This window comes from Notechis scutatus, chromosome 1 (genome assembly GCF_049901735.1).
Source record: "Notechis scutatus isolate UNSWTSFEM ecotype Mainland chromosome 1, rNotScu1.2, whole genome shotgun sequence".
NCBI lineage: Eukaryota > Metazoa > Chordata > Lepidosauria > Squamata > Elapidae > Notechis > Notechis scutatus.
In genome coordinates, this window is record NC_142009.1 from 242,721,764 (window position 1) to 242,736,484 (window position 14,721).

Genomic DNA, 14,721 nt, shown 5'->3' on the forward strand with positions numbered 1-14,721 from the left:
GAATAAGGACTTAGATTTAAGGTCCTTGAACATGAAAGGGACTTGAAGATATTACTTTCTTAAAAGAGCAGAGAACATGTTCTTTTAAGAAAACGCCATGGATATATATTTTTCCAGATGCTGCGATGGAATTCATAAAACTCATAATTCATAAAACTATTCACTCCAGTTAGTATAGTAGGGGAAACTGCAACAGTCAAGCAGTAATGTGAGGGAACTTCATATGGCTAAAATGCTGAACCTCTGTACAAGATATTGGGAAGACGTAACTTTATAACTATCTTGGGTTACTAAACTGAAACCTGAAATAATAGCTATAATTTTGAATCAATATTACATTATACGTACAGTCTTCAAAATAAACGCATCTTTGAGTGAGTTCATCCAGCACCAAATTCAAAGGACACATAGGAACACATCCTTCCACTCTAAAACAAAATTAATAATAATTAACTCTTCACACAGCAAAACGTATCGTTGAAACAGGTACTGAATAATGTTCCTAGAGAATGATCAACAAAGTACCAGTATATGGGTATATACTGGGTATATTGGTATATTCTTGGTCTATCGTATTTCGGCACTTTTTCCTGAAAATTTTTTTTAAGGGGCAAATTAAGTTGTGGTCTTATCCCCCGCACCTTAACAGAACCCGGAAAACTGGGATGGGGATCAAGGCCAAAGAAGAAGGGAGGGAGGAGCACGCCTGTCCTTCTTCTGGGTCAGCTCTTAGTCGCTCTGCTCCACCCCGGAAGAACTGCTTCAAGCGGGGGGCTTCCTCAGCGCCCGTTTCATCCCCCCCTCCCTCCCCCCCCCCCCCTCCTCCCCTCCCCCCCCCCCCCCCCCCTCCATGGTTATCGGAACAGCTCTGAGTAAGAGCTGTTATATTTTCAAACTAACTGAAAACCAGAGCTAAGAGGCGAATGGCCTGGGAAGCCGCGGGTGAACCGCTTCCTAACCCTCTTAAAATGAAGTTTTATCCCCCTCGTGTTATCGCCTAATTATATTGGTCTATATGGGTATATTCTTAATGAGGTTTTTTTCATCATAGGAGTCAACTTTAATTTTAAAATAACTGAAGATACCAGAAGCTTAACTGCTTCCTCTTCTTTTTTCCTCTTTTAACTAGCATTGTGACCAAGCTAAATTACTTTTCTACTATGCTGAGCTAATGGGGCTTGTTTTCCAAACTTTTAGGACAACTGCTCTTTTTAACTTTACTCCCTCTGTGGTTCCAAAAAGTACCATATCAACAATAAAATTTTGTCAAAAAGCATGAATGAAATTTTAATCCAGCAGCTCCTAAACATTTTATACAAAATCCAGGGTACACATACTCTATAGCAGGGGTGGGCAAACTTTTTGGCTCGGGGGCCTCATTGACTTTAAAATTTGACAGACGGGCCACCACCTGGTGTCGAAATGCCTGTCATTACAAGTCAAAATCAAATGAATGCAATCATTCAATCATTCACATCAAACCTTAATTCTGTACCAATCTTCAGGCGGGCCGAGATGAAAAGATCAACGGGCCGGATGTGGCCCGCGAGCCATAGTTTGCCCACCCCTGCTCTATAGGGTATAATAAAAAATTGTTTTAATTACACTACTGTATGTTGCACCTGAAAAAAAAAGTCCAGTCAGCTCTTCATTTCAGCCCTCCAGCTGTGTGCCTAGATTAGATGGCAGGTCACCCAGAACTGAAGTGAATTTTTAGCGGGTCATTTTAAATCCACGTGATGGAAGGCCATCATCAGCAAATTATTTATACAGAGGTAGAGCAGAGATCCCCAACTCCTGGGCTGCAGCCCATTTGGAACTGAGCCACGAAAACAGCGGGTGAACGAACATACACGCACAACTCCACTTGCATGAGCAATGGGTGAGTGTGCACGCAGCTCCACTTGTGCAAGCAACGAAGGCACATGCCCACAACTCATGAAAACGTAGCTGTGCTTGCTCACCTGCCACTCATACAGAACCATTCCTTCTCTCCCCTGTCAATCTGCAAAGTGGGAACGGTTGGGAATCGCTGTGCTAGAGCATGAATTCAGAAAAAAGCTAAAGATGTTACCAAATGGAAGAGGTGGAACATAAGACTTTCCGAATGATTTACTGACTCTTAAAAAAATGCCAAAAATCTACTCCAGCAGGTTCCCTGCATACACATCTCCATGCCAAATTCTCTAAAGCTCAGTGGTGGTATTCTACTGGTTCGGCTCAGTTCTGCCGAGCCGGTAGCGACAATGAGCAGCGGAGACCAAACTGGTTCTGTCCACCACTCTGCTGTTGGGCCCACCTGGGCTACCATACTCACCTTTATCCTCTGAATTTGAAGCGCAGCTGCTTTGCGCGGCACAGCAGAGTGCTGTGCGGCATCTGCTGAAGTGACCGGGAGAGTGCAGGCTTGCAGGAGGTAAATTAGAACACCTCTGCGCCTGCGCAGAGTGCACATTTGGCACATGTAGGCATGCAAAGTATGTGCATGCGTGCAAAGTGCACCCACCAAGCCATGCCCACCGAAGCGGTGGTAAAAATATCTGAATCCCACCACTGCTAAAGCTGATTTCAGTCCTCTGTCCTTGGTACACTTAAATGGCAACTTCTGCAAGGCTCCCCATTCCACAGAAGTTCTGTCTTTCTTTTGATTGTATAGGTAGTCCTCAACTTAAAACAGTTCATTTAATGACCATTCAAAGTTACAATGGCACCAGAAAAAGTGACTTATGACCATTTTCCACACTTACAACCACTGCAGCATCCCTAAGGTCACGTGATCAAAATGCGGATGCTTGGCAACTGATCACATTTAGTATGGTTGTAGTGTGTCAGGATCACATGACTACCTTTTGTGACCTTCTGACAAGCAAAGTCAGCGGGGAAGCCAGATTCATTTAACAGCCATGTTGCTAACTTAACAACTGTAGTGTTTCAGTTAACAACTGTGGCATGAAAAGTCATCAAATGGGGCAAAATTCATTTAACAAATGTTTCACTTAGCCACAAAAAATTTAGTCGTAAGTCAAGGATTACCTGTATTCTGGTCTAAAATCATACTAAGGTCAGAGGAGGATATTATCTATGAAATATCCCTAAGGTAGGGTAAAATATTAATACAGAGACATTAATATTTTGGCAGACACTACAGCAAGGGTGTCAAAATCAATTTCATTGAGGGCCACATCAGCGTCTTTGACCTCAGGGGGTGCAGGTGGGCACGGCCAGGGTGGGCGTGGCCAGCTTGACTCCACTTATGTCGGAGGTACCTGTGGTGGCCCAAGCGCCCTTCTAGTGAAAAACGAGCTCTGTTTTCGCTGGCAGAGAATTGCAGGAGGCAGAAAGTGGAGCTCGGGAGGGCCGGGCATGGTCCTTCTGAGCTCCATTTTTTCTGGCAGAGGCACTGTGGGCCAGTCCTTCACTGTTTCCAGGGAGGCCCTGTGGGTCAGATCTAAGCACCCCATGGGCCAGATCAGGCCCCTGGGCCTTGAGTTTGACACCCCTGCACTACAGCAACTTTATGCCACTGCTTTATGCAAGCTGTGATGTTCTTCAAATTAGCAGTATATTTATCTTAATCTCAATTTTTTTTTTCAAATGCAGGCTAATATTATATGTCTCTTTTTATTCTCTACTGTAGACTCAGCCACAATGCCTTCTGGTTTAAACAGTAGCAGTAGTGGACAGGTGCTATATGTTGTTCTTAGCCTAGTGCATTGTTTTCCATGTTTTAAGGATAAACAACAATAACAAAGTCCTCAAGTATGTAGAAACTGCTACATTTTTCACAGAGTCTATATTTTGCTCCTAAACTGATAGGGAATGTATAATTTCTTTTTTAGAGACAGCGCTATTATTTAAATGATAAGTATACTTACTTTGGAACAGTCTGACAATGTTTTGCCAAAGGATCTTTGCATGTCTTGAAACAAGGACTTGAACAAGCATCATAGCGCCATTCACAGGTTGAACGGGATAAAAATTTAAATTTGCTATCTACAAATAAAAATTCATTTGCATGAATATCATGTTTAGGCATGCACATGCACTCATATGTTCTAGCTCATAAATACAGAACCCTCTTTCAGCCACCTCATTTTTAGCAACCTGCATTACTAAAAAAAAATTAAATTTATTTTTAATTTTGAGAATACAACACAATATATCCCCCTTATCCTTGTTATACATATATACATTTTACATCATCATTTGTAATCTCCTTATTTAATATATTAATTACTAATTAATCTAATCATAACTACTAATATTTTGACCTTGTCTTCCACTATATAACCATTTATAAAATTTATTCCATCTTTTGTAATATTTAGACTCTCCTTTTTCTTTTATTTATAAAGTTATCCTATCTGATTCCGCACATGCCATAATTTTTCTTATTATTTCTGTTTCTGAAAGTATGATTTCATTTTTCCAATATTGTGCATATAATATTCTAGCTGCCGTCAATACATGTACTATTAGCTACATTATTTCCTTCTTAAATTTTCCTGACATTATTCCAAAAAGAAAAAATTCCAATTTAAATGGAATGCACTCTTCCACCATTTGTTCTATCCATTGTTCTGCATTGCTAAATTTTATTGCCAACGGAGGTAGCCTCATGCAAATTGCAATCCACAGTCCACTTTTTCTTCAATGCATACAATGGATGCAGTGCTCTTTAAGAATTTGATCCAACAACAGGATTAAACAGAACTACATTTCTATCTGAAAATATAATTCTAGTGACCAAACTGAATGTGAAAAAATGTATTTTAAAAGTATAGGACTAACAACATAAAAAACGTACTGGATCACATTATAAATCTTTTCTCCAGCATTTCAGTAAAGATTAACAGAAAAAAATACTCTCCAATTTTCTTTCAATTTTTTTTCTTTTACTTCCCTTCTCCACAAAAGTCAGACTGACTGGAGTTTTGTTGTTGTTGTTGTTACTTTTTCAAGCTACTAAAAACCCTATTTTATTCAAAATTAGATCACTATTGCTTCAAAAAAAGAATTACTGTTTTTTTTTAAAAGCAAGACCTGTGATTCAGTTTTGCCATAGTTCTGAATTTTAAAATAAAAATAAAATGTTTTGCTATTTTACTGCCTTTAAAAAAACAATGATTTTAGTATTTTGTAAATTAATTAAATGAAAAGTTTAAAATCAAACTCTTTACTTATCTCTCTGTAGTATTTACCCTTAGGTAGTTTAGTGATTTACCTATATGTGCCTACATTTATATGTATAATGCTATATAGTATTTGTTATTCTCAACATTATAATCTATTCTCTCACTCTGTTCATTTTATATCATTTGCCTCAGTGCACAGGTATTAGGCAATTCAGAATCATTCAGATATGAGAAAAAACAAATGCTGGAAATATATGGCAGGAAGGTTTTAGGGTCCCCCAAGTACCATCTCTACCCCCAAAGTGAAAAAAATGTAGGTGGCAATTCATACAGTTTTTACATTACGGGTTCAATTAACCCTAAATTTCCCTATGTGTCCTTATATTGCATTTTACTCAGGAGTTACATCTCTGGGTGATCCAATATGGAGTTCCTTTATGTTTGCCTCAGTTGGAAGGAATGTTTTCGTATTACAAATGCAGCAACAATATCTATTTATAGTTTACAGCAATCCCAACTGAATTTCAAGTACCTGTGAAAGAATCCTATTTCTCAACATGTGTAAATCAAGAAGATGAAAAGGGTGAAGAATGGATCCAACCCAACCATTCTGCACACGCTATATATAGCTAACCAGCGTTCTATGAGAAGGTATTTACATATAGGAATGCAATAGCATTTTTCTGCTCATGCCCCATAGGAAACATTATTTGGTCATAACTATATTAGAGACAGTATGTAATGATATTAACTAGCCAGTATTGACAGTATGTAGTCCATTAAGCTATCTAATGTCTCTTTGAAGATGAGATCACTATCTCTTGCAGAAGTGATTCCCACATTTTGATATCATAAACATGAAGAATTAATTACTTTTGATGTGCTATATCTACATCATGACAAAATAATAAAGCAACAAAATTGGTGTACAGACTCTAAGTCAGCAGTTCAATAATTGCAAAATAAGGGTCTTCTCCAAAAACTCTTATCCAGGTGCTAACCAAGTCTCAATCTCTAAATTCTGCTAGGTGCTGCCACTTGATGTGTTTGAATAAATATCATTTTATCTACATCCATTTCCTGTCTCCTGTATTTATTCTGGGATGAATGCACAAAAATGCATGCAATGTTTACTATTATTATTGTTACTCTTTATTATCTCCACAGAGGTTTGAAGTATACGGACACAATCTTGCTACGAGCTATCAACATAAAAGAAGACATTATAAATGAAAAACTAGTAAAATAATATGTTTTGCATATGCTTGATAAATCTGCTTAATCATGAAATGAAATATTTTACCAAATGTGCCAAACAATCCATAAGAACTATGAGATTAGAGACAGAAATGCATTATTTATTCAGTAGTCTTCTTGAATTCCTGGTTTTAGCAAAAAATAATGCTATATAAAGTTAACAGTTCTTTCTCACTTTGCAATAAAGAATCATCCAAGATGATTCAGAAATAAAAGCATTTCAAAATAAAAGATCTCTCACCTATTTAACATTTTTAACTATTAAAAGAGTATAATAGTTATTTTTAATTATTAACTATTTAATTATTAACTATTAAACATTTTCTACTTTGTTTCAACTGTTATATATGATAGAATTCTTTGCTTCCATTTTTCCTGAAAAAAAATCAATAATGCTGCCTCATCTGATACAAATATTATAGGATCTTTATATTTTCACATTCTTTAATCTTTCTAAAAAGATTATGCTTTCATAGATATGTTTTTCATTTACAATTGTTATCAAGTTGCAATAAGTAGTCCGAACAATTTCAATAGAATATTCTTAATACAACAGCTGAAGATGATAAATTGTCATCTAGCACATAAGAGGAAACCTGATACAGAAGCTTACTTCAGTGAATTTTTATTTTTTATTACTTATATACAAAATAAATAGATGGGGAGATAAATGTAATCTATAGTAACAAATTCAGTTATAGATGTTACAAACTGGAGATAGTTATAGAAAACTCTATCTTATTACTGCTACCGGTTATACTGAAAATATTCTGATAAATATATCATGCCTGTATGTGAACTACATGAAGAAGATACATCATAGCACACATATATGTATGAAAATATACACATTCATCATGGTTATTTTTATTGATCTATTTTATTTTTTCTGAAACTGAATCTTCCCATGAGTTTCAGAAATCTTTATCAAAGGTTCTTTAATAGTTTTTTTTTATAAGTTTCAGAACACATGAACAAATCTGTACATTTTTTTTAAAAAGAAGGAAGTTTCAGAAATCTTTATCAAAGGTTCTTTAATAGTTTTTTTTTTATAAGTTTCAGAACACATGAACAAATCTGTACATTTTTTTTTTTTAAAGAAGGAAGTTAGAACAATCTATTAACCTACTCCCAATATTTATGTTCCGGAACAGCAGTTCTCACTTGGAAAGGTTCTGATCTAATATGCAATTTAAGATAGCAGGAAATTTAATCTGCCTTTCCCTCCGCACTCTAGAACTGGTGTAACATTTCCATTAACAAATGTGGCTATATTTTTAGATCATGTAATTAGCTTGCATCAGTTAGCCCAGCCTTCTGAAAGAACACTGGAGAAAAGATTCAAGCCCAAGGTTTCTTTGCTTATAAAACTCTGAAACCCAAATCCACAGATGTGGAGATTAATGAAATACCTTGTGATTATTTGATACGACCTTACTTGCTGAAGTAAACTGTTTTCGTTTTCTACTGGCATGGATAGGATTCTTTGGCTAAACTGGAAAGCAAAGGTTTCTCCCTTTAAAAAGGAGACACAATTTCTACATATGAACACTAGAGAAGGAGACCATTAAAAGGTAAAGGTTCCCCTGCACATGCATGCTAGTCATTTCTGGCTCTAGGGGACAGTGCTCATCTCTGTTTCTAAGCCAAACAGCCAGCGCTATCTGAAAATGTCTCCGTGGTCATGTGGCCGGCATGACTAAATGCCGAAGGTACACAGAACGCTGTTACCTTCCCACCAAAGTGGTCCCTATTTTTCTACTTGTATTTTTTACGTGCTTTCATACTGCTAGGTTGGCAGAAGATGGGACAAGTAATGGGAGCTCACTCCATTAGGCGGCACTAGGGATTCAAACCACTGAACTGCCGATCTTCTGATCAACAAGCTCAGCATCTTAGCCACTGAGCCACCAGGATTCCTTTCCCTCTTAAAGATAAAAGAAACATGACATTTGTGCTTGGTCCATATAATGTCCTAAATTAATAAAAAATCTTATCTTTATAATGTTTTTTCTTCTACTCAATGATGTCCAATTTTCAAACCACCGGGACAAGTCCCTGAAGTTTTCTTGGCAAGGTTTTTCAGAACTGGTTTGCCAGTTCTCCTTTCTAGGGCTGAGAGAAAATGTCTCAAAAGTAAGAATGTTAATAAGGCTACAACTAACTCTTTAATTCAGTCGTTTTTGATAACAAGGAAAGCATATAGTTCATCCATTGTATTGTGAAAGTCACTCCATCTGTGGTAATACAACTCACCTAAATAAAACCTCATTTTTTGGCTTCATTTTTATGTTTGATTAAAAAGCACATATTTGAAGCTTTTGAAGAAAATATTAAGAACATGTTTTCTGGGAATTTAGAAAGATATAACTTCAATAGCTTTAGAAATATTGTTGGTATATTGCTTCCGTTGAATTCTTATAGAAATCACTTTGAAATTCTTGAAATTCTGTAACATTTAATAGGTATATGTGTTCTTTCAAAGTATGTTTAGCTGAAGGGTAGATAACTTGTCCTAAATATTTTTAAAAGTGTTCATTGCCTCCTCTAATCTGTCTCTTATTTCCTTTTTGCAGATTGGGAAGCACTCAGAATGAGAATGGAATACTTTATTTCTTGGAGGTGTTGAAAGTTTCAAATTACCTTGAATTAATTCAGCCAAGTTTCAAAAGTGGTTTGGGAACTGATAAATGACCCAGATTGCTTTTCTATCAGCAAATTTAGTACTACTTCAATTCTCAGTGTTTCTCAACATTGGCAACTTTAAAAGATAGGAAATTCTGGGAATTAAAATCCACATATCTTAAAGTTATCAAGGTTGAAAAACACTTGTAAATTTAACTCACCAGCAAGATTTCTCTTCCTGCTAGGGAACAGGAATCATACTATTTTTTGAAAAATTGAAAATTTCTTCTCTTCATCTTGGCAGCACAAGGAAACAATGGCCAATAGCCAGCCATAAATACCCCAATCAACAACTGAAAAGTCCCACACAAGAGGCATCATATAAATACCCCACACAGAATAGCCCAAAGCATGCACTCTGTTAGAGAGAAGTTCCCTGAGGATGGGCTCCAGCTTGAGTCTGAAAGCTGAGAAGACTAAACCTCTGGTCCCAGTAACTGACCCAGATTGGGTCCTGCAACATTATCCTGGGACATGTACAGTATATTTGTCAAGCCCGAAATTGACATAAATGTAGCCATTTTAGTTAGTCTTAGTATATATTCTTTTTCTTACTTTCCCTGTGGCAGTCATGGGGGGAAGGGTTTCAGGCTTGCCACATTCCTAAGGGGGGAGGAGTGGAGATAGAGAGAGTTGTTTAGGATAGGTATTCTTCTTCCTGTGGGAAAACAAGCTGTCCATGCTTGGGCCCCTTGAGGTAGAGATTTATGACCTCAAGCAACGTTGAATTACTTCTATTGGATAATGTGACTTTTGAGGATTGTTTCTAACTTGTAATATTGTGGGGTAATTCTGGGTTGTGTCAGATCCAGAATTACCATGGACTTTGCCAATTTGATGCTTTCCTAAATAAGAGAATTTTTCTTGAAGATGGACTTTATTTTTTTCTTTTTAAATGGATTTCATCACTTGGAAACCTGACGAATTTGCCTTCGTTCCTCTCCTTATAATTCTTATTTTTGCTCTGTACAAAAATTCACATTAAATGAAACTTATTGTATTATTCTGTTAATTGCCATGCTATTTATTTATATTTCAACTGAGTATTGTGTAGTAAATCAATTAAAAATGTTAGTCATGTTAGGTGTTAATTTTAAAATGATGGACAACTGCCCCCCCCTAAGATTCCAGGTTGAAATCAGTAAGTGCTGATGAAAAATAAATTCTGATTTTTTTTTACAAATAAAGACATTTCTTGCATATAGATTATGTAGGACTAAGAGAATCTGTGACTCTAAGACGAGGGTCTTCAAACTTAGCAAGTTTAAGAATTGTGGACTTCAACTCCCAGAATGCCTGAGCTAATATGACTGGAGGAGGAATTCTGGGAGTTGAAGTCCAAAAGTCTTAAAGCTGTCAAGTTTGAAGACCCCTGTTCTAAGACAAAAACAAGGGATGTTTGGCCCTCCATACATGCTGAATACAACTGCCAGCATTTATCACTACTGATCAAGTTGACTACAGTTGCTAAAACTTCAGTAACCTCTGGATAGCCATCAGTTACCAATCCTGCGATGGTTCATTTCATGAATAAGCACTTTAGAATATAAATGATACTGGCTTGGTCTCCATGAATGTTTTTATAGCTTTCACTTTCTTAATACAGGGCTTCACATAAAGTACAGCAAAACTATAGGAAAATACAACCAGTGTGTTCATATTCAACTACTTACCTACAAGTTTAAAAAGTGTAGAGAATCTGAATGCTTCAGAGTGATGATATTTAATGACAGTCACAGAGGAAGCTGAAATGTGGATGAACATTCCTCGTATGGCAAATGATTCAAAAGAACTATATCCTGAGAACCATGTGTTTTTGTGGATGGCAAATGTTGATCTGTTCTGAAAACGTTCATTTCTTTCCCATTTGGAAAGAACAAGGGTATTATTAGAAGTTAAATAAAGAAAATAATTTGGTCTGTCAGCTGCTTCCAGTGAAACCAGGTGTGGATCTGAAAAGCAAAAAACAATGAATATGATGAAATGGCCAAGAGTAGTTTATAGTGATTAGCTTCTCCATTATATGTCAATTATAATTCCATTAATAGGTGGCTGATGACACTTATTAAAATGTTGCATGGTGATACCTATGTCCAAATTTGGGTGAACAACCAAGGTCAGCATTCTGCTGTGGTGTAATTTAGCCCCTTTGCTATTTAATTTTAGATGTGATGGCAAAAGTGACAAAACTGAAACATCCCTGCTAAGCTTGATTGATAGACCTGTTGCTTTATTTTTATGTGCAGATGATACAGTCATCACCTCAATTTCACCTATAGGACTGAGGAGAGCATTAATCAACTGTAATCATTAATCACACAGACTTGGCTATTACATATCAATTACCCAAAAAAATCTTTTCAAAGAGTCCCCCTAGATAATAACATAAATGGCAAATTAATGGGAATGTTTATTAAATGGGTTAAGATCTTTAAATATTTCAGAAATGTTTTCCACTTAAAGGGTCCAAATTCTTAAAAGACAAGGTAGCAAGGAATGTAGTTCTCAGCTTAATATCGTTCTATACAAAAGGTGGTAATTATGTACCAGATGAACTAAAAATATTTGAGGCCAAAGGAATATCACAGCTATCTTGTGACATATTTTCAAATATATGTCTTTAAGGATAATTGAGGCTGTTCAATCATGATTTCTATGGGGCTTATTTCTGAGTCCATGATGCATCCAAACATAGTCTTTCAGCTGAGACTAGAACGACATCAATTAAAACTCAAATGCAAACAGCGTGTGTTAGCTATTGATTTAAATTAATTTTCAACTCTAAAATAAACTCCACTATTCCTGATGGAAATTACTTAGTTGCACCCTAAGGTAGTGTGGGGTTTTCAATTAATGTACTGATCTAAATGGGTTTTGAACTGGCCAGATTCTTCTTTAAACAACATGCCAGTTATCCTGATCTCCAGAATAATTTCAGCTAGGCACCACCTTGCTTGATCTCAATCCTATTATTAGTTTCTTTAAGTTTGCATGCCAGAATACGAGAACAATTTTTACACTGGCAAGTTGAATTGTCATCCAGTCTGATTATCTAGATGGCAATTTTTGCAGCAATTCTAAAGAACGTTGCTTCTGTCTCTATGGAAGGGTGAGATCAAAACTGAAAATGACGTACTGTACCATTGCACTGACTCTTTTATAGAGGTATTTGGGATATATTTCCCATTGCAACATGATATTTTGGCAGGACGAAAGATGTCCTATTAGTTGATCAGGAGGTGATTTCAGGTCATGTAGCCACATTCTGTATACTGTCTGTGATGGAACGCAAACAATTTTTTTCAGTTGGGAAAAGGCCAGTAATGTTTTATATGAGTAAGAGTTATTAATACAGTTATTTTGATATGTTATCAGCTGCATTATGTTTTGATTTGGATGTACTGATTTTATTAAATTAAATTGTTCTACTCTGTTATTGCAATAATAAACTATAATAATAAACTATTTAAGCTATCTTGATTGTTATTTTGCTAAAATATAGCCAGATTCTGTCAAGCTCAACTTAACCCAAAACTATGTATTTATAACATTGCCACTGTTTCAATCCAGGAGTTTCTAAAAGTACAGAATGAAGAAGTTCAAATCTAAGAAAATTACACCTTTTTAAGAAGCTAAACCTTCCACTCATCTCCAAGCCAATACATTATTTTTTTAAAAAACCCTAAAATGTAAAACTTCTATTGCAAGATTTTCTCTTCCTTTTCAAAACTGATTAAACTTTTTTCCAGTAGATTTAAAGTAATGATTATTAAAAGGGTGATAGAATTGTGACATAATTGAACATATTTTGTCCCAAATATTATTTCACTGTACATTACATTATTCTGCTTTATGTTATCGGAACTACTATAAAATCCATTGTCCTCATCCATTAAACAGATGTTAAGTGATGTAATAATTCATTCTCCTAGAATACTATTTAATTTTCCAACAAAAATGAATTTAGTATATAGAGAAAGAGAGAAACAGCTCATATTTTCTTTAATTACTGAAGCTGAAAATGTACTTATTGTAGCATAAGCAAACATTGCTTGCCGAATCATAATAAAGATTGGTGAATTTATTTTTCTATCAGAATTATAAACAGAATGTTGAGATAAGAGTGTTAAAATTGAAGATAAACGGATTACTTTCCAAAGGTGGATTTTCAAGAAAAAAAATCCAGTAACTGACACTCATATCTGGAACTATTATTAACTTCACAAACACTGATTTCAAACAATGGAGCTGAAAAGGTTTATCTCAGGACCTTAAGCTCTTTCATTGTAACTGGCAATACTCTAATCTCTCCTTATATATGTGCTATATCAGGGGGGATATATTTCTTTGTTCTGGTTTTCTATTTGAAATAAACGCATTTCCAGAAATTGCATAAGAAAGCATATCTAGAAATAAATGTTATTCATAAAAATATTTGTATTCAGTTAACTGTTGATATAAAATTGACTGTCTTTTATCATTATTCTAGTAATATCCTTTTCCCCCAATATTTTTCAGCAGTTTGCTTCCTTTCTATTTTCTTTTCACTTAACCATAATTTCAATTTGCTGCCAATCTATTATAATATATCCTCAGTTGATCGTTTGTATTTCATTACTTTTACAGCTAGCCAGCTGCTTTATAGATAAATTGGCATTTCTTCTATAACAAGAATCATGTTAAACTTTAGTATTTAAGTATCACTGATTTTAATACTTGCAGTTACTTTTATTTCAAAAGACAGAGGCAAAAATTGATAAAATGTACATTTTATAAATGTGAAAATACATGTACACATCCAAAACTATATAGTATCTGAGTAATCCCAAAGCGTTGGAAAGTCCATATTTTAGTGAAGAACACAATTAATGGCAATTAACTTTAAAAAGGTGTTTTTATACAGTTATAGTTTTTCACTTAACCATAATCTCAATTTGCTGCCAACCATTATAATATATCCTCAGCTGACCTGTTTGTATCTTATTAGATTCATAGTTAACCAGCTGCTTTCAATTTCCAGATTTCCTCTTAGGTTTCTCTACCTATCCTGCATTAAGAATATTAAGGCTAATGTATTTACAAAGTTGTCGATCTGAAAACTAAGAGTCGTGTTATTTATACATCAGCAATTGCTTTGTAAAAAATCTACTCTCTAAGTGGAGATCTTTGATCATATTTTTTAAAAAAACCCACTAAAGTTGATTAGGCAAACTTTCTTAAAAACTGTAGTGGCGCAGTGGTTAGAATGCAGTATTGCAGGCTACTTCTGCTGACTGCCGATTGCTGGCAGTTCAGCAGTTCAGTTTTCACTGGTTCAAGGTTGACTCAGCCTTCCATCCTTCCGAGATCAGTAAAATGAAGACCCAGATTATTGGGGACAATATGCTGTAAACCGCTTAGAGAGGGCTGTAAATCACTGTGGAGCAGCATATAAGTCTGAGTGTTATTGCTAAAGTTCTGAAGTGGGAGAAATCACTTTTGTTAATTTGGCTGTGAGAATATAAAAATTGTTTTGCTGGCTCTAAACAAAATCAATCTACAGTATTTCTACCAGCAATATTAACCAGTCAGATTGTCTCTGAATGTTCATTAATACAATAGAGCCATTCACAGTTTTGCCCTTTTTATTTGTGAACCAGCATCT

General features: G+C 35.5%; 1 protein-coding gene across 1 annotated transcript in view; it reads right to left on the reverse strand.

Annotated features, from left to right (window-relative positions):
- OTOG (otogelin) overlaps window positions 1-14,721 on the reverse strand; it is a 115,967-nt gene that overhangs the window by 32,871 nt on the left and 68,375 nt on the right. Inside the window, exons 32-34 of the mRNA XM_026668384.2 lie at window positions 10,751-11,029; window positions 3,876-3,993; window positions 349-428 (exon numbers count right to left, since the gene is read on the reverse strand). Of these exons, the coding sequence (XP_026524169.2) occupies window positions 349-428; window positions 3,876-3,993; window positions 10,751-11,029 (477 nt within the window). The remainder of the gene's footprint in view (window positions 1-348; window positions 429-3,875; window positions 3,994-10,750; window positions 11,030-14,721) is intronic.